Source organism: Centruroides vittatus, unplaced genomic scaffold, assembly GCF_030686945.1.
Source record: "Centruroides vittatus isolate TY-2023 unplaced genomic scaffold, ASM3068694v2 scaffold_520, whole genome shotgun sequence".
Taxonomy (NCBI): Eukaryota; Metazoa; Arthropoda; class Arachnida; order Scorpiones; family Buthidae; genus Centruroides; species Centruroides vittatus.
Genome location: NW_027122712.1, coordinates 404,299 through 426,061, shown reverse-complemented (window position 1 = coordinate 426,061; position 21,763 = coordinate 404,299). Strand labels below are relative to the sequence as shown.

Sequence of the window (21,763 nt, the reverse complement as noted above, 5' to 3'; positions counted from 1 at the left end):
ATATTTAATGAGAATTGACATTTCTATTTCTACAATATTTAAAATAAAAAAATATTGCTGTGATTAAAATTACAGAAATATTATTATTAAAAATGTGTTGTGATTCGTTATAAACAGTTATCATCAGTGTAATAAAGATATTCTTGTAATAAAAGAATTATATCATCAAATTTGGCACTGTAGCTTGTGTGTAAAGGGCATTAATGCTATTAAATTTTGGTTCTTAAAGGCCGACAGGGTAGAGATATAGGAGGAGTCATCTGTCATATCTCCAGTGTGGTCGACAATGAATCTTACTCGTTCTTAGTTAGGTTTATTAATTATTATTTTAGTCAGAAATCTATTCAGTTTTGAAGTACATTGAGTATGTTCAGAACATAATTTTTGTTTGTTAAGATTACTTTAAAAATTTACTTCAAGTAAAATTCACTTCTGAATGTTACTAATAACTATTGTTCATAAATGTATTTTCATTAAACTGTGTATAGTTTGTTTGATCCAGATAAAATAAAATGAGATGGAGGTTGAGATGGTTATTTTCTCTCTCCCCTTTCAAACTACAAGCATGATAGTTTGATATTTATTAAAACAAAATGGATTAAATCCTCAAAATATTACTTTATTTTGCACTAATATAAACGATCATAATTATATATTCATAAAATTTAAGAGGCAAAAAACAATAAATATGAATTAAGGAAGATTTCATAAATTACTTCATTCATTGCATGATTGTTTAGCTGATCATATGTCAAATTCGTTACAATTCGTTCTGGATTAGAATTATTACGTACGTTATTACAGTACTACATAACTGAAATAAATAAAAAAGTTTGAATAAATTTTTCAATAATATACAAATAATAGCATATAGATATAATACTTACAGTTATAAATAATGGAAGATCAATTTCAAAATATTTAGATGCAGTCACTTTAGGTCTTAATAAATTACAAGTAGATATGAACGAAATAATCTGAAAATTTGAAAAATTAAATAAATTACTTATATTAAAGTGGCATAATTTTCTGAATTTTCCAGAGCTGTGGAGTCGAAGTCAGAGTCGTCAAAAATCCGCCGACTCCGACTCCTTTTTACTTTCCCATCCCAACTTATGTATATGAAACGGAAAAGTATTGAAATCGTGTCAAATTTGACCGTCCGAGTTTTTTGCAAATTTGCACAAATTTAGTTTTGAGACCTCCCGAACCTAAAAAATGTCAAATAAAGGGGGAAAATAGCGCAAGTTTCCCCACAAAAAGTTTTTCGGAGAGACACCTTCCCTTGGCAGATTGTCTAATTGTCTACGTGTTGTGTTGCAGTATCTCATCAAATGAAACCAAACCATTATTCCGGTTTTACATTAGCACGAAGTAAAATTGTCAAATAAAATTAAAAATTCTTACTTCATTTTGAGAAAGTAAAGTATGTCCTTTTAATTCAAAAAAGCTTAATTCCAGGCATATTTCATTCGCCTAAAGGAAAAAACAAATGTATACTTAGTGTTTATAAAGTAAACAATTACTTATTAATTTTCTAATAAGTATAATTGTATAATTTTTATTGAAAAAGGGATATTGTTAATTTATAACAAGAAAAAATGAACAGATTTTGGCATTTATAAGGGGTATTCACGATCCATATCTTTTTTCGCTATACCGGATTTCTTAAAAGTTGTTTTTATCGCTTTTAACATAAATCTTTCTCGGAACAAAGCTCACCGATTATCGAAATCTGCCGACAAAAGGACCAAAGTTATTTTATGATTTGATAAATCGACGGCTGAAAATTATGTCTTATCCCCACTTTTTCAAATTTTTCATGAGGGGAGTTCAAAGTTTGACATGTTGTAAAATTGCTATTTATTATAACTTAACATTGCGAATCTGTATATATTCGCAATGTTAAGTTATGATATTAAGAATATGCCTGTGCATGTTATTTCAAGATTTTAATCTGATGTATATAATTTTTATATTACCGCGGAGAAATTTGGGTGTCTTTTTTGGAGATACGAGAAAATGCCTCCGCTTTTTAATATAACATTTGTATTTGGACATACGGCAAAACGAGTGCCAAGAAGAATGAAGAAATTTACAAAATGACACAGGTTTCAGGGAACGCAATACATTTTATGACGTGAGTTGTCTGCAGGTTACTAGGGTACACGTACCGGGGCATGCATGTGCTGAACGACCCGTTCGGTATCGCTACCTTCTCCTCTCCTTCGGGCGAGAGCTGGATCGACCTTACCATCGTTAGTGGGGCAATGCTGAGACTAACTTCGCAATGGGAAACAATCGATGCAGAAAGCTGTAGTGACCACCGCTTCATCTCTTTCGAGGTGGGGTGCGGCTCGCCCCAGTGGCCGAGCAGGTACTACAAGCTGACTGAAGGAAACCGCCATCGATTTAGCAAATGCCTCGTCGAAAAGACGGCCGACATCGTTTCACAAATCTCAGCAGTAGAGAGCGTCGAGGATCTGGAAGAAGTTGTGGCCGCTCTCACCAATGCAGTCAGAGGAGCGGGAGACCGCACACTCGTGCAGGGTAGGCCCAACAACCACCGGTCAGTCCCCTGGTGGACCCAGGAGCTGAGTGTCCTACGGAAGCGCACGAGGGCGCTCCGCCGACGTTTCCAACGCTGTAGAGACAATGACCTTCGGGCGACCAGGAAACTGGAGTTCCAGAGGGCCAATGCCGAGTACAAGTACAAGTTAAACGATGCTAAGAAGACCTCATGGCTCAGTTTCTGTCAGGAAATTAGTGACGAAAACCCGTTCTGTCTACCCTACAAGCTAGTGGTGGGCAAGTTCAAACGTAGTACGGTCTTGGGGCCCATCAAAAAGCCCGATGGGACCCTAACCTCCTCACAGGAGGAGTCGATAGAGGTACTGCTCCGCTCGCACTTCCCGTGCGATGAGCAGTCTGAGGACACTGAAGAACAGCGGCGGCTTCGCAGCGATGCGGAGTTGCCCGTTCTTGAGGTCGTGTCGACAGAGCCGGTAACTGACTCTGAGGTAGCCCACACCATCGGCAACCTAAGGAAGAAAAAGGCACCTGGCGATGACGGAATCACGGCCGAAATGGTACAAGTTCTGCAACATGAACGTCCTAACCTGCTCCGTGCTCTGTATCAGAAGTGTCTGCTCCTGGGTCATTTCCCAGTGCAGTGGAAGCGGGCGCGTCTTGTGTTCATTCGCAAGGGAAGGCGCCCGAAGAACGAACCGAAATCGTATAGGCCCATAAGCCTATTACCAGTCCTAGGGAAGGTTCTTGATGAGCGGCCGGATGGCCGAGCGGTCAAGGTTAGCAGCCTGCCGCCCTGGGGGACCCGGGATCGAATCCGGACGGGTCGAAAAATCCCCAGGAATTTTTCGGGGGGTGGTTCGTCAGGATATGTCGGTCCCCGTCCCTCACCACCCGGCCGCCCCATTGTGGGCCTGGCCGAACCCATAATGGGCTTGCTATAAGAGGCCCTCTTAGTGCCCACTGGGCGGAAAGAGTTAAAAAAAAAAAAAAAAAAAAAAAAAAAAAAAAAAAAAAAAAAAAAAAAAAAAAAGGTTCTTGATAGAATCCTTAATGACAGGGTGTACTACCACCTTAAGCGGAGATGGCTGTTGCACCCACAACAATATGGGTTCCGGCCGGACTTGTCTACCTGCAGAGCATTACATCGGGCGGTCAATCTGGTTTACCAGAACCGCCAGCAGGGCCTCCACACGTCGCTCATTTCGATGGACGTAGTGGGGGCTTTCGACAATGTCTGGTGGCCATCCATCGTGGGTGAACTGCGGAAGGCGAACCTGCCGACCAACCTCGTATCGCTTTCCAGGAGTTTCCTGAGCGACCGCGCGGTAGTTTACCACACACCCAGTATGAGTTTAGAGAAGGTACTGGAGAGGGGTTGTCCCCAAGGATCTTGTATCGGACCATTACTCTGGAACGTTCTAGCGGACACGGCGCTGAGGCAAGTCCTACCGGACGAAGTCCAGCTGCAGGTTTATGCTGACGATCTGTTGTTAGTAGTTGCCGGTCACAGTCGTGAAGAGATGGAGACCCATGGCAATGAAGCAATAGAACGACTCGTTCGCTGGGGAGAGCTGAATAAGCTTTCCTTTAGCCCCGAGAAATCGGAGGCCCTGACGGTGGCCCGGACCGGTGTTGGCTCACCGACCAATATACCGAATTCGGGGCAACCCCATCCAAAGGGTGAGCGAGCTAAAGTACCTCGGTGTTATCATCGACCAGACACTATGTTGGACGCCACATCTGAGGAGTGTTCGGGAAACGACAAACCTCACGATAGCAGCACTATCGAGACTAGCGAGGCAGGGCTACGGCCTTAGCGGGCACGCGCTTCGATCCATCTATAAGATGAGTGTAGAACGTGTTGTCTGCTATGCCTGTGGTATTTGGTGGAAGGAATCTGCCAACGTCTGTCAGAGCAGGACGCTGCTCTCGATTCAGAGACCCGCTGCCCTGCGGATCACCAGAGCGTACAGAACTGTGTCTACGGAGGCGGCCCTGGTCTTGGCCGGACTGCTCCCGTTGCCTCTGGTCGTCAGCCAAGAGGCGGCCTTCTACAGGACAACTGTGGAGGGCATTGAGGCAAAGCATTGTAATCAGATGTGCCCAGCCAGACCAAGACGTTTGGCAGACGTTTTGAAAGTCCATCCGGCCCATAGGATCGGACTAGACTGGGATGTCGGTGAACCGACAGGAATCGGTGTTGAAATATACACCGACGGCTCTAAAGACGGTGACTTAGTAGGTGCTGCGTATTGTGTCTATTCTGGTGGGGTACATGCGTACTCTCAATCAGTCAGATTGAATGAGGAGGCGTCCGTGTTTCAGGCAGAACTGGTGGCTCTAGCGGGAGCGTCCCAGTGGATCCTATTACATCCAGGTCCTGAGCCTGTCACGGTTTACTCTGACAGCCAATCGTCGCTTCAGGCATTAAGCGACGGGTATCACAGGGACGAGTTGGTACGAGAGATCAGAGGTAGGGTACTGAGGGCGAGGCACGAGCGACACGTTGCCCTGCGGTGGGTCCGAGGCCACATCGGGATCCCGGGCAACGAACGTGCCGACCAACTGGCCAAGGCAGGGGCCAGGGGCCCATTTGTAACGAGGACGGTAGAACCCTCGGCAACATACATAAAAGGTACTCTACTGCAGTGGTCGATGAGGAGTTGGCAAGAGAGCTGGACTCTGAGTACGGTGGGTAGGTTGACCCACGCCTTCGTGCCTGACGTTGGCCTTACCCCAGTGAGTTGTTGTAGGTTACTTACGCAGATACTGACCGGACACGGGAGGTTTCCCCACTTCAAGTCCATTCTTGGACAAGGAGATGGTTGCTGCTTCTGTGGGTGTCCTCGCGGTGACGCGAGACACTATGTACTTGACTGTCCTCTTACAGAGGATTTCCGCCGAGGGGCTGACCAAGCCGCCTGAACAAGTACTTCGAACGCTAGCAGCAAGTGAAGGAAACTTATTGAAACTAAAGGAATTGATGGTCAAAGTCTCAGATCTTTTCGATCTATAAGCCCAATGGACGCATTGGGCTGGGTACTTCCTTCTTGTAGGGAAGGGTGCCCTATTTAGTGCTTGGGATTATCATTTAAGGTAAGGCTGTGCAAACCCACGGTCGCGGCAAAGGTGCATGCCGCATTAATATATCATTTACATGACAGAGCAAATCTATGCGGTGAACACCGCACTAACATAAAAGTTATGCCAAGTTAGTGAGTTGGGGCTAAGAGGGCGGATGGCAGCCCAGGAGATGCCTTTGGTGCCCCAACTAAAAGAAAAGAGTCAGTGACTACCTTCGGGTAAGAGACCAAGGCCCATGATTAAGGCATAGTCTCTCGAACCCTGTAGTGCCTGGTGGCGGAGCAGGAGAAAAGAGTTTCCTTATGAGGTACACGTACCGCGACGTTCACGTCAATTGTCGTCAAAGGATTAAATTAATTAACCCATCTTCAGTCTTTTTTTAGATAGTATTTCATTATTTAACACGGATTAGTATTAAAACTGAGCAATTAAACCGGATATATTAAAAATTCTGTACATGGATAAAAGTAGGTTACAATTGATAAGATTTAAAAATTAAATAAATGAAATATATAAACTGATATAAAATTGGGTTTGAAAAACTCTTTTCAAAAAAAGGTTGAAATTAAAAGGTTTTAAACTATAAAAACAAAACTGCACTGTGTGAGAATCAATCATATCAATCCAAAGATCACGTAAAGAGAGATTAATAGAACCCAAAATGCATTTTCGAATACAATAATAAAATCTACATAATCAATTAATGTATCCCTGTGTGATTGGAGTTACTTAAAAAAGCCAAAATTTAAGCTCAGTAAATTAAAAGAAACTAGTAATGGAAACGATCAATGAATTTTCTGTTGTTTGGGACCCCTTTGGGATTCGGAAAAGGTGAATCGAGACAAAAAGGGGGCACGGGGTGTCCCAAGTGCTTCGGTTTACGGGCGCTCCTGCCATAGCAAGGCAGTGGCGTAGCGAACATAACTGGCGCCCGACACTTTATTGGCGCCCCTCTCCCCCTCCAGAAACACATATAGTTTGTCTTGGAGACCATTTGGGCGCCCCTCTGCGAGTGGCGCCCGGTGCATGATACACTCCCTTGCACCCCTCTCTCTACGCCACTGTAGAAAGGTCGCTAAAAAGGCCCCTTAGTTCCCCACATGGCGGAAAGACATAAAAGTAATGGCACAACGATTTATAAAATATAATTTTGACTACTAAAAATTTAAAGGAAGATATCATTAAGTATGATTGTGTAATTTTTCAAAAGAACTTCATATTGTTTGCTTGTCTTTTGATTTTTATTAAAAAAAAAAAAAAAAAAATAGTAAAATTATGATTTCAGTTATAACGTTTATTTTATTTTATTTTTAAGTTTCAACTTTATTTTACAGCTAACACATTAACGAAATATGTATAATTCTGAAGTGAATTGATTAAATAATAAAACTTAATATAAAAATCTGTTCAAAAATAAAAATTTCTTTTGTCATCGAATTAAATGATAAAAACAGTAATTTATCATTTTATGTAATGTAGTTATGTAATGACTGAATGATTACGAAACGACGTTATTATAAATGAGCTATTATTCTTGAATTTCGTTTTAAAAATGAATTGTGGATAAATAAATTATATTGAAGTGTTATAGAATAATTGGATCTTTTAATTTAAATCATTTTTAAAATAGATAATTTTCACGAAAAATGGCATCTACCATATTTTGGATTTTACCTAGATTTCGTGCAAATTTCATCTCATAAAAATCTTGTAAAATGTCAAAATAACCTCCAAATTTTCGTAATACTTTATTTCCTTGTATACGGTTTTCGATTTTCGAGAAAAAAGTTTTACTTAATAATTCGACTGCTAGAATGAAATTTGATACTGCTGTCCCCTTAAGTATGTTTTCTAACAAATTTCGGCAGTTAAGTAACAAAGTATAATAATTTTATACTTGAAAATAGAATTTAATAAAATTTATTGCCTAGACAATAATTCTGGACGAACTCTGAGAGCGTCCTTGTTTCTTTAGTCCCTTCATACATCATAGGAAATAACCAATCTTGCGAAATAAATATCGAATGAAATTTATTATTAGAATACAACTGAAAAAAAGACAAATATAACCTGAAGTGTATATTACAGTAGAATGGGGCGTGGTTTTTTTTAAACCACATTAAACCGCGTTGAAGTTGGCACGAAGCATTATAAAAACATTTTAAAAGGGAAGTAAATGTTTTATGCGATAAAAGTTTATTAAAATATTTAATGAGTAGCCTATAAAAATAATAATAAAGATGTAGTGAAGAATGGAATAGAATAGAAAATATATAATGGGAATTGTATTTTACTCATAAATACACAAAGAAATCTGTCAAATATAATACGAGATAAATTCAACTTTTAAACAATAAATAAATAATTTCAATCACTTCTTTCAATTAATCATTCCATTGTGCACCTATAAACCCTCCCGAAATAAATCTTGCCGGTGCTATTGTTTACAGATAACAAGAATTTTGGGAGAAATGCGTTTTAAAAAGCGTTAAGTTTAGGAATGCATTATCTCTATAAAAGATTATAGATTTCACAATCTCTTATATTGAATCAACTTTACAGAGGATTTTAAAGCATTACAAAAACATGTTCATTTATTATATGAATAAATACTTTAGAATCTTTTCGATGCATCATACTTTCTAAGATCCGTGCATCATACTTTCTAAGAAATGAGAGTCAATATCTTTAGAATCTTTTTAGTTAAAATTCTGGATGAGATATTTTTTTCTACTAAAATTCGATCTCATATTTACAAAATTTAGTTATATTTTTCTTAGGATCCTTTAAAATATTTCTCGATTGACAATTATTTGATTATTAGAAAAATGTTTTTCCAAAGAATTTTATATGGATCGTTTGTAGATTCTTATTTTCATCAATTAACAAAAGCTTTGCAAATATTTATTTTCTGGGTATGTCCTGTATAACGCTAACATGTTTAATAATTGATAGTAAAATACAAATATTTAATATTTCGAATGAAAATATCTTGCCTTTTTTACAGTTTTTGTCGTAGTGCCCACAGGGCGAAAAAAACGAACGGAAAAAAATTCACGACCATATCAATTTTATCAAGAATCAAGATTAATTTTAAATATCGAATAATTAATATTATAGATTATTATTATAGTAAAGATAATTATTCAAATCAATTATTTTATAGTAAAATCTAACGTTGAATTTTATTTCGATCAAGAACAATAAGAATAATAAATATATTCGTCTAAATAAATGACATAAGAATGATTGCTGAGGATTTATTTTTAACTTTTAAATAAAGAAATTAATTTTATAAACAGGTTAATTTTAAAATAATGTCTACGGTACTATAAGATCGTTGATTCAAGGTTGTTAAAATAATTTATTGTGAGAAAAATAATAGACCATATAACTATATAATCATAACCGTTTTTTTTTTAATTTACATTTATGATCAAACGAATAATTATTTTTAAAAATATTAATAAATTTCATTTTAAGTTATTTACTTTATAAATTTTATAATTGATCGTTAAAATTTCAATAAAGAAGTTTAATCGCATGATTCTTTGAAGATTTATCGGTTTAAAGAAACTCCGCCATAAAATAACTTAAAATTAAATTAATTAACATAGTTTTTAAATAATTATTCGTTTGACCCATCGTAAATGCAATTTTGTAACCGTGTTTCTTAAATGTAAATTTAAGAAAAACGGTTTATTTATATATAAGCCATGTATAAATGGTTTATATTTATAAATAAACCACGTAAAAAAGCAGTCATCTAATTTTCGTATGTGTTTTTGATACTTTCTTTGAAAGTTAGGAAAATTTTTTCAATATTTACTAAAATAAAATTTAAGTACGATATGTATATTGTAATTGTAATATTTTACGACATTCTGATAATCTTTATAATTCATTTCAGTGCAATTAACAGAAAAACAAATTTGAAAATTCATAGATCTATAGGAATATGAATTTAAAAACTTACCTCATCTTTCATCTTCTGTGCATACACACACAAAATTAAAGTTAACATTAAAGAAAATATACCAGAGAGAAAAAAGTATAAATAGTAAATCGAATAGACTACATAATAGTGTTTAATAGCAAAAAACTGTGCAAAACAACAATATATTGAACATGCTAATACAGTAAGAAGAATCCAAGGTGAAAACAGATTATTTGCTTCTACCAATTTGAATGTCATTCCATATTGATACTTCAAATCATTCAACAAAAACGAAAAGTTAGAAGACATTCGATTTTCATTTATTTTCTTTAGATCTCTTATTATAGTAGAAAAACAGAGATAGTAAAAATATACAAAAATCACAATCCAATTTGAACTTGTGCAAATGCTAACCATACCGCATAAGGTATAAGAAATAAGCATAATACAGCTGATATAGCTCCACGCATCGTCAGATATGTAAATCATTTCAGGTTTGAACCATTCTCCAAATTCTTTTCTACGAATAGAAATAAATGCTATACCAGAACAATAACTTAAAAAGTGACATACGATTATCATGTTACAAAATACATAAAATTTTTTGCAATGCTCGTACTCGAATTTCCTTTTCAACTCGAAATCGCAGCAATTTTGAATCAATTTCAATATTTTTCTACGTTTAAAAAGCAAATCGAGTCTAAAGAAAGTAGAGAAAAATGCGAAACAGAAATAAGCAAACAAGAAAACCTTAGTAGACAGTTGAATGTATTTCCTTTTATCGTTACTTTCTTCTGAGATAATTAAGATACTGATCGTATCAACGAATATTAAAACAATAATAGAATAAAACTGAAGTAAGCATTCCATTGTTTTCGAAACATTTCGGAAAGGCAAACTGCTGCAAAAATTGGGAATACCGAAAATTGCATTAAACAATGCTATTCTTTTACATATCACTAAAAGACAAGACTTGGGCTTAGATGATGAAATTGTTTTTACTTTCGCCATCTTTTTAATAATAAAATGGAGTTCAATATCGTCGCCTATTTTCAATGTTGATTTTGTTTACATGAAACTATGACGTCACTGCGTCACGATAATTTTTAATTTTCATTAAACTCATTTGATGAAATATTGTTTTAATATAAACAACATTATTAAAACTTACGTAAATTTAAAAAAAAGTTTTATGAACTTGCAACATTTTTCCTATAATTTGACAAAGCTAATTATTTGCAGTAAATACAGTAACTTTGCAAATTCCAATTTCGCAGATTTTGTTATATTTTTGCTTTCTTAAAGTTATTATATTTGAAATTTTAATAAAATAATCCATATTCTTTTATTTTAGATTAATTTATTCCGACAGAAATCCAATTCTCCAGGAACAAATGTATTTAAAATAATCGTGGTTTAGTACTGTTTTAAAGAAACTACTCACGTCACTAATCAATAACCAATGAAATTACGGTCATTACAATAAATTTTTCTGTAATTGTTTGTTATTTAAAAATAAACATTATTTATATAAACAAAATTTACTAAATATCAACAAATTAACGATAGCTTAATAAATATTTTATAATTAAATATCGGTTTTCCGTTATTATATTTTTTTAAAGCAAAAAGAAAAGTAGCGGTGAAAAAAGCATGTGATACCATTTATCAGTTTTTTTAAAAAATACATATATAATGATTGGTTATTTTTACGTGACGTCTTTTATCCAATAAAGTTTAAGGTTAAAACTTTCGTCATTTGCCGTTTGGCCAATTGACTATAATTTTATGCCGCTAAACGTTTTCCGTCACGTGTTTTGGCAGGTGTTCGCTTTCTCGTGCCTATCGACGTCACCGATTTGACGTGATGTCACATAAAATAATCCAATAGGATTGTTGTTAGAAAAGGAATGTCTCCGGCTAAAGTCGTCTGCCAAGTTCTTGTAAACGTAAATATTATAATGAGATGACAGTTTTACCAGTTGTATATTGGTATATTATTATCAAATAAATAATCTTAAATTAGTTTTGAAATGTATAATTAAATAAACAAAATGGAATCGTATCTGATCTACTGTAGACAAAATTTGGTAAGTTCATTTAAGCCTAACATTTTATTTATTTATCCATATGAAATTGACATATACATGTGTTTCGTGTTAAAATACGTAACTAAAAATGATTCTATAAAAATTGCTATTTATATATAAAGATTATAATTATAATAAAATTTCAATAATTGGTGTATAAATATATATTATATATATATTTTTTTTTTCATTTTTTAAAATGCTTAATCTTATGTTATAATGTGCGTTTTCAGATTTATACGACGAATTGCTGCCTGCATTTATCCTAACGCATAAGCTTTTAATAGAATTTACTGCACATATACGGCATTAAGTGGAAATTTATATAATCAATAAGTTTAAAAATATACCATTTATAAGATGAATTATGCATAAATTTCCTTTGGAATGATTAGTATATGACTGTTTGGTTATAATTTTGAACAGTATACTGTTAGCTTTTAATTATATACTGTGTATTATTTTACAAGATACTCAATATAAGAAGGCTTAATTATCTGTATAAATATAATAGTAATTTATGAATGAAAAGATCATAATTTATATTATGCATATTTTTGTTCTTATGCCAAATTCTAATTTACATAATAAATCTGTTATGAAAACAAAATTTTAAAATATTATTTCATTAATATCACTTTTTACTTTATTGTAATTTTTTAATTGTCGGCTAAGCTTAATTTTTTAGAACAGTTTCAAATTATATTTCAGTTTCTTATTAAAGAATAATAATTTTCCATTCTATTATTTAATCATGCAAAGTTGTTGCCATAAGGCAACAATTTTGTGTATACAATGTTTAGATTTCTTGATGATATACTGAATTTTGTTTTTGTTTTTGTTTTTGTGTTAATGTGAGATTTTCATATGCATTCCATTATTTTAAACTTCAAACATCTATATAATTTATTGTTGAAAACATTATATAATTGCAATATCATAAATCTAAATGATACATATTATAAATGGCTTTTATAATTTATTTAATAAGAAATTAAAATCTCTAATAACAAAATTTAATTATAATTATTAAATATAAGAACATTTTCAAATTACAATAATTATGAGAAAAGAGAAAAATATAATTTTCATCATTTTTCTGTTGTAAAAATTTTTATTTAAATTTTCATTCTTTCTTCGAGTCTCATTAAAGATCAAATGTAATTTTTTTACATGATTATTGATTGAAATAAAATGCCTGAGTTTAATAAAATCTGAATTAATGACATTTACATAAAAAAGTATAAATGTATTGAAATAAGCCTTCCATGCTAATTAACAAATTTTATCTAATAACAAAAAATATGTTATTAAATTAAACAAATATATTTTCAAATGTTTCAAAACCTGAAGATTTTTATCAGTATAGTAATATTTTAGAATATTAAAAAGTTCATTTTCATTCTTAGTTTTAATAAAGTAATCTAGTAATAAAATTTAATTGTCTTAGTAAATTTTATTATAATACTTAATCACCTCATACTGTTCTTTAGACATGAATAACGTTAATAAAATTTTTTATAAATCTGATTTACTGTTTAATGTGCATTTACTGTTGTTAATGTGTTGTTCATAATTACTTTCTTTTTATTTCATATTGACTTAAAACACATGTAAATGAATGCAAACATATTTCAATAAATGCATGTGAAAATTAGAACTAGTATGAAAAAAACATAAACAAGCGAGTTAAATATTATTCTTAAGTGTGATCCATTGCTTGTCGGTACATCAAAGAAAAAATCTTTGCTAATGTTTGTTTTATTCTTGCAAAGTGTAGTAGGTATTTTGATAGGCATTGACTGTTTTTTTTTTGAAAAAACTTTATGCATTTCTTAAATAAGTTTTTAGATAAAATTTGCACAACCATTGTCATAAATTTTGCATTTTTGGACATCAACAGTCTGATAATTATTACCCTGTGCTAAAATAGTAATTTGTGGTGTCAGTGTTGACTTCAATTTGATTTCTATTAATCAACATATTACATCAAGTTTATAAATTGTGTATTCTATCTTATGATGCATGTGCTTAAAGCATTTTTTTTAATTAACAAATGTTTACATTAATTTATGTTTAGTGTTAAGAGGCAAATTATATGTTAGGCTTATTTAATAATTTGAATTACAGTCAAACCTGTTTTTATGCGTTCTTTTTATGTGCGATTTTTATTTGTGCGATTTTTTTAATGCGAATTTTTAATTTGTGCGGTATAGTTGGCGATTAGTCTCGTGCAATTCGTCATGTCTCACGTTGACTTATTATAGCTAAATAAACTTATTATAGCATAAATGCACTTATTATAGTAATATTATTGCATGAATATGCAAAAAATGAAATAATTTACTTTTTAAGTCAACAAAACACCACCTGGACAAAAATATGTAAAACAGACGATAGACCAGACGATGCAGTCAAGTGCTGACATCTGTTGTCAATAAATTCTATTTCGTACGGTTTTGAGTTATTTTCTATGTGAGACTTTTTTTTATGCGGTCCCTATTGACCGCATAAAAAAATATTTTTTTAATTGTGTTGCGAAAACTATTTTTTACAGCCATTCGTGAAGTTTCGTGCGATTTTTTTTTAATGTGTTTTTTTTAATGCGGTCCTTATCCACTGCATAAAAACAGGTTTGACTGTATTTGTATTTTCCAAAATATCTACTATATAAAGCTGAAAAAATGGGCAGTTTCTTTCTGTCATGATATGCCAAAAACAACCACTAGGGGTGCCCCTAGCTATTATTTAAATTATTTTATATTTTTACAGTATAATAGTCAGTATATTATTTTTATTTGTAATTTAGTATGCCCTGATGTCTGCATTGGGCCTTTTGACTTGTATAGTAATAAAGCCAAATAATTATCAGATTAAATCAGGCTACTTAGTAGACCAGTGTAATTCGGTAATTGTTTTGCTTTAATATAATTATCGAGTTTTGATATGTTTATATATGTATATATAGTATTAATTATTTATTTTTTTCAAAATTGTTTTATTTTGTGTGCAATAATTTTCAGGGAAAATTTTGGTTCTGAAAATATTTTGTATCTCTGCTGTCATGTAGCTTCTTTAGAATTTCATTCACATTTGTTGTGTAGCAATACCATCTCATAATGCTTTTCATTTATAGAGTTTGCCATAATCTTGTTGACTTGATACTCTTCAAAAAACTGCTCATTACCACATCTGAATTTTTATTTGCAAGAGTGATTTTACATCACAGCCATCTTTTGCAGTTTAGAGTATGCACCACTCACAATTCTCACAATGATGGCATCGTGTGTAATGTCCAAACTTCTATTTGTATCATCTGTTTTTGTGAAATGTCATTTCCTACTGATTTAATGATCTACAACCTTTTCATTTAATTTTTTTCTATATCTCATATTTTCTGAGATAGGAAACATTAACTTTCAAATGCTACTTAAGGTACTACCATCAGTCTCATCTAGTAGCTCATGGTTACTTTACCATACCTGTATCATAGCTCTAGATACTTTTATTCATTTGACTTAGGATTTTACCGTGCACCATGTATAATAAAGTTACATTGACCTCACTCACTGACATGAAATGTTTGAGTAGAAGCAGATTTCTTACAAAAAGAATGAAGTAAGCTAATTCAAAAGGGGATATTGAGCATATTACCTGAATAATCTGAAATCTTAGAAGAAGAAACAAATATTTTAGACCTGTCTGAAGTCAAAGTTCAACCCTTGATAGTGCCATGATATCTGTTGGGTGATTAAGTGCCGTCTGCCTATTTTTAATTTTTTAAAACAACAAATGTTTAGTGCAACAGCATTTTTATTTTATCTTACCATTGGCTATTTTCTTTTAAAATATTATTTATAGGTATTTCATTTGAATTTTAACAGTTGGGTCCACTTAACAGCATTGTATAAGGGAGCAGTTTGCTTAAGAGAGTATACTTTCATGTTCCTGATTTTCTCCCCTAAGATTTACATGTCCTGTTAAAAGAGTACCAGATAGTGGAGCAGTCTGTTTAGATGAGGATTGTCAGTGGCTTTTTTTTTAACCATTTTGCATACGGAAACACTATTCTGAGATTTATAAGGATTATCTTTAATCTTACAGTACATCATTGTCCAGGGTGCTTGGTGACAGGCCTCTCTACACTATGGTATTTGTTGAGTTTTGTTGAAATATGTGTATGTTAAAAGAAAGCAACAAGAGAAAGATGATGAGATTGAAAAAGACAATGACAAAATGGAAATTATTCACATATCAACAACACTGCTTTCTCATAAAAATGCACAGTTATTTTAAATTTTTACTGTAAAAAATATTTAGAAAATAATTTCACTGACTATAATGCATTTTATGAAATCAAAACAAAATTATCAAAAAATTTCATAATGTCATATTCTGTAAAATATGACATTATGAAATACTTTATTATGTATTGTAGTCTCATTACATTACTTTGCAGTGTTGTTATTCAACAAGTATTTAATTGTCTTATAATACAAATAAGGTAACAATCAAAAGGAGAGTATAATATTTTTAAGCAACTTTTAATATAATAGTTTTGGTTTTAATATTTAATAGTTTCATTTCACTACACTTTAAATGTAACTAAATTGTGCTATTTTGCAATGTATGATACTTGATTTTATGTCTATTTTAAAAAACTATTTTTTTGTATCAAAAAGTTCATTAATTTTGGTTTCAGATTAATATTAAATCTTAAAACAAATGTAAGGTTTTTAAATTTTAATGATTATTAATTTTATAATTTTTTTTAATTAAGGAAAATTTGAAAAAGTTTAAAGAAGTATATGTTGTATTAGGAAATGAAACCTGTGATTTAGATTCAGTTGTTTCATCTCTTGTCACTGCATATTTCTTGCATCATGTAAGTATTTTAAAAATATAATAATAGAGTAAATATTTTAATTTTTAATGTTTATTTTTATTTCACAATGAAATGATGATTTAAGACTTCAGACTATCTACATATCCATTTCATTCAATACTGTGCTCTTTATGCATTTGTTTGCCAATAGGTGTTTTGGGTTTCCATCCCTCTTACATTGGTTTGAAATCTTTCTGTCATAGTCTTCATGTGGATGTGACCCATATCCACAAGGAAAATGAAGAAATACCAGATGGATGAAAGGAAAATGGAAAAAGAAATACCAGAAAGAAAAAATTGGGAAAAGAATATTAAAAAAAGATTGAAAGCCAACAAAAGAGGGATGGAAACCTGAAACATATATTGGCAAACAAATGTATAAAGGATACAGTATTGAGTAACGTGGATGTATCAATAAACCTGAGGTCTCAAATCATCACTTCATTGTTAAATATGAGGGTAACCCCTCGTATTTCACAATGAATAGGAGATTTTAATAAGGCAAAAAAATACAAAGAAATGTTTATTTTCAGTGATGTTCATATCGTTTTAAAGTTTGGACATTTAACTATTTTTCTACATAATTGCCATTTTGGTCAATGCATTTTTGTATGTGTTGTGACAATTTTTGTATGCCCATGTCATACCAACTCATCGCCATGTCTTGTTAAACCGATTGAAATTCATCGTCAATTGATGGAAATGTACGGCAAGTCATACATAGATGTCAAAAATTCCTCAAGTGGTGTAGGGAGTTTGCAGCTGATCGTACTGAAATTCACGACAAAGAAAGAAGAGGGAGACCATCAATTTCTGATGAGACAGTCACAAAGGTTGATCAAACCATGCGTGCAGATCAGCGAATCACACTGGATGATCTCTGCATTTTGGTTCTTGGGGTTTCCCTGAAGCACCATTCGTAGGATTTTAATGGAAAAGTTGCAATATTGGAAGGTGTGCGCAAGATGGGTCCCACAACATGACGATGAGCCGGTATGACATGGTCATACAAAAATTCATTGACCAAAATGTCAATTATGTATAAAAATAGATAAATGTTCAAGCTCTAAAATGATATGAACATTATTGAAAATAAATGTTTCTTTGTATTTTTGAAAAAATAGGAGACCTTACTTTTGGGATTACCCTCGTAAAAACAGACATTAAAAATAAAGACATGGTTTCAATAAAATAAAGGATTTTAATTTTATAAAAATTGCTACTTATATATAAAAGATTATAATTATAATAAAATTTAAATAATTTATGTATATTATTTTTCTCATTATTTGATTATTTTTTTTAATGTTTATTTTTATGTTATAATCTATGTTTTCAGATTTATACAACAAATTGCTACTTGTATTTATCCTATTGCATAAGCTATTAATAGAATTTACTGGGAAGGAGTCCACCTCCTTGAAAGCATCTGTCATCAATTTTAAGGAGATGAACTCCTTCTCTTCTGTGTGGAAATCTATTTTTTACATTACCTAATAATACTATTAATACTATGATTATCTTCTCCTACATCATCTACTACCATCATGTGAAAGGCATTCTTTAATCAACAATGTACAGCCAATTTCACTTAATAGCATGGTATCAGGACTGGAACTTTTCGGGGCTACAAAGTGACGGGGCTTGCATTATAGGATTTGATTCCATTCTTGAATGTTTTGCCCTAATATGTTTCATGTCCTACCAACTGATCGGGCCAATAACCAGAATCAACTGTATTCTATTTTTTAAACTGTTATGTTTCATCATGTCACATTCAATTATAGAAATAATCTAGCCTGATAATGACTGCTTAAAACAGTAGAAAATGTTTGTTTCAGCATTAAAGTACATTTTATGTGCTGAGTTTTAGTGTTTTGATTGTGTATACTTGTTATGTATACAATATGAATGAAAGTTTGTTCATTAAAATTCTTTCAAAATAAATTCTTTGTCCAAAAAAAAATGCAATGTACTTTCAAGGAAATGTCTTACCATAATGAAACTTTTTACAAGTACAGTCAAACCTGTTTTTATGCGCTCCTTTTATGTGCGATTTTTATTTGTGCGATTTTTTTAATGCGAATTTTTAATTTGTGCGGTATAGTTGGCGACTAGTCTCGTGCGATTCGTCATGTCTTACGTTGACTTATTATAGCTAAATAAACTTATTATAGCATAAATGCACTTATTATAGTAATATTATTGCATGAATATGCGAAAAATGAAATAATTTACTTTTTAAGTCAACAAAACACCACCTGGACAAAAATATGTAAAACAGACGATAGACCAGACGATGCAGTCAAGTGCTGACATCTGTTGTCAATAAATTCTATTTCGTACGGTTTTGAGTTATTTTCTATGTGAGACTTTTTTTATGCGGTCCCTGTTGACCGCATAAAAAAATTATTTTTTTAATTGTGTTGCGAAAACTATTATTTACAGCCATTCGTGAAGTTTCGTGAGATTTTTTTTAATGCGTTTTTTTTAATGCGGTCCCTATCCCCCGCATAAAAACAGGTTTGACTGTATATTATATATAAAAAAACAAGAAAAAGAAGCAATTAAAATTTCAAAGCAAAATGATTAACAGTAGCATCATGTATGGTAGAACTTAGTATGTTTGTACAGCTACCTCTGGCAGTGATACATGCTGAAACATGGTTCCCAACTCCCAAAACAAAACTTTTTTATTACCTTTTAGCTGTATTTCATGCATAAAAATGCTTATAAAGGCAAGATAATATAATATTATATTATGTATATCTATTCTATATATATATTAAAAGCAAAATGTTGCATCACCACCAACTGAAACTGAAAACTAACACTTTACAAACAAGTGCTATAAATAGATACTCAACTCTGTCTGCATGAAAAATAACCAAACAAGCAATTCTTTATTGTGACATCATCACAATGCCAGGCTGCAATTTTTAATCATATTTTTAATTTATTTCATTTAAAATATATGCTCTCTATCTCAGATTAGTACTATAATGTCTTGTCCCTGTACAGTACATCATACTTTTCCATTAGCAATGGAGTCATACCAGTCATCTATTAACTGCCTTCAGGGGAAAAGTTTTGATTTGAGATAATGTGAGTTTCAGTGTGCAACAGAAGTTCATATATAGTTAATTGGACTTTCTGCCCCTAAGGTTTTCATATCTGGTCTCATCTTTCATCTATCTAACTGTGTTCTAGAGATTAAGGAAAGACAGATGGACGGATGACAGTGGGAATACCCACTGTCGTACGTCCATCTGTCTTTTGTATATGTCAAATTAAAGCCCAATCAATCAAGACCGATAACAAGTACTTTATTCACACTTTCCAAATTATTATGTTTTAATTGGTTTGATTTCAATTTTTGTTAATTAATTTTAATTTTATTTTTAATTCTAATGTTAGTTTCAGTTTCAGTGTAAAGTTTTAATTACTATTTTATTATTTTGAAATTTAATTATTATTTCTAGTTTTAATTGACTGGCTACCTGGTATTAATAAATGTTAAATATTAATATTATATTAGTAAATTTTTGTCATTTAATTTAACTTAAGCTTATTTAAATATGAATTCTTGGATACAATTTATATTATGTGAATACAAATATGTAAATGGTTACATACAAATTTAAATTTGTATGTAACCATTAAAAATATTTAAGAGTATAATTAAACCGAGGTAGAAGAGAATTGAGCAATAGGAAACAGGAAAAATGAGAAGTCAGTTTCAGAGGATAAATGGAATCTGGTGGAATGCCAAAATTTCAAAAAGAAAATGGAATATATGTAACATCATACTGAGAAGTATATTATTTATTATATAGAATTAAAATGTAGGGAATATCAAACCAGATGAACTTAGGCCAGCCAAATACAGCTGAAAGATAATGTAACTAGCAGATGAGCCTGGCATTGCTCATGCAAGTAAGTTAATTCTCATTATAATGGAAAATTAATTTAAATACTTGAATAAAATGACTAATTTTAAATTCTAAAATCTAAAAAAAGTTGTTTGGAACATTATATTTCAAATTTGGAACAAATTCAAATATTCATTCGAATTCGTTTATTTTGGATTTATTGTTTTTGGGTTACCCAAAGAGTGGAAATGATTAAAATATTTATTAATTTCCAAAATGTATACTATACGTGCCACTATATACTTTCCTTCTTTATTATTTACACTTTATACTGACTAAAGTTAACTCTTTCCCTCTTTTTCCTTGGAGAGTTGAATTTCCAAAATCTCTTCTTAATGTGCATTTCATGGCATACCCTACTAAAACACAGTCAAAAATGCAAAAAGCTGCATCTAAAATAGTACAATAAAAGCCAAGTTCTTCAAGGTAATCCTTAACCCTCTACCTCTTCCCTGCGGGAGGATTTCCAAAAAATTTTTATTGTACACTGCTAAAATGCTAGTTCATGGTACGCTGCTAAAATGCAGTTTAAAAAAAATTGCATCTAAAATAGTACAGTAGAAGCTGAGTTTTTTTAGGATAAGCCTTAATCCTCTCCCTCTCCCCTGCAGGGGGAATTTTGAAAAATCCCTTCTTAGTATACATTCTCGTGACATACCCTAACTGTGTACCAAATTTTAACTTTCAGCTCCTAACTGTTTGGGCTCTGTGCTTATTATTATTATTATTATCATTATCATCAACCCATCTCAATTATATTATAAGATGCATAAAATAAAAAATGAAAAAATTAGTGATGAACATAAAGAAATCCATTATTGATAAAATAAAAAGAAAGCAGGAAATATGGTGCAGTTATGTGATGATGCAAATTGTGCAAGGGTAGCCATGAAATAGAAACCCCAAAAAATGAGACAAAGACTGAAAATGACTTGGAAATAAGGTATACAAATACTTTTAATATATTTAAAAAAACACTTTTATTGTTGAAGTTTTTTGAGATTTGGGGTAGGACACCCCACCGTATACAGTGCAATTTATACACATACATGATGATTAAACTCTACATTTGGTTATGTGTATCAGGTTTCAGGATGGGGAGGATGATAGAAATTTAATTTCAGTTAAACAAGAACATTTTCTTTTTACAAAGTATTATCTTTTTCTGAGCATTTTTTGTTGATCTTGACCAGAAATATCACCAACACCTTTATTTTTTTATCATTAAAAAATTTTTTATGGATGGCAAATAAAATATGTTATTAATCGAAAATTTATTCTAGCAGGTTGCATTTGTTCAGTC

At 32.1% G+C, this 21,763-nt stretch overlaps 1 protein-coding gene and 1 long non-coding RNA gene across 2 annotated transcripts in view; one reads left to right on the top strand and one right to left on the bottom strand.

Annotated features, from left to right (window-relative positions):
- Positions 1–763: 763 nt before the first annotated feature.
- Positions 764–11,046, bottom strand: LOC136989426 (uncharacterized). Its single transcript, XR_010882915.1, has 4 exons — positions 10,998–11,046; positions 1,408–1,476; positions 888–977; positions 764–814 (listed from the first exon to the last, which is right to left on the bottom strand). It is a non-coding gene; the product is annotated as an uncharacterized lncRNA (long non-coding RNA).
- Positions 11,047–11,436: 390 nt separating this feature from the next.
- LOC136989414 (uncharacterized) overlaps positions 11,437–21,763 on the top strand; it is a 47,707-nt gene continuing 37,380 nt past the window's right edge. The window contains exons 1-2 of the mRNA XM_067287539.1: positions 11,437–11,643; positions 16,424–16,528. Of these exons, the coding sequence (XP_067143640.1) occupies positions 11,608–11,643; positions 16,424–16,528 (141 nt within the window). The 5' untranslated portion in view covers positions 11,437–11,607. The remainder of the gene's footprint in view (positions 11,644–16,423; positions 16,529–21,763) is intronic.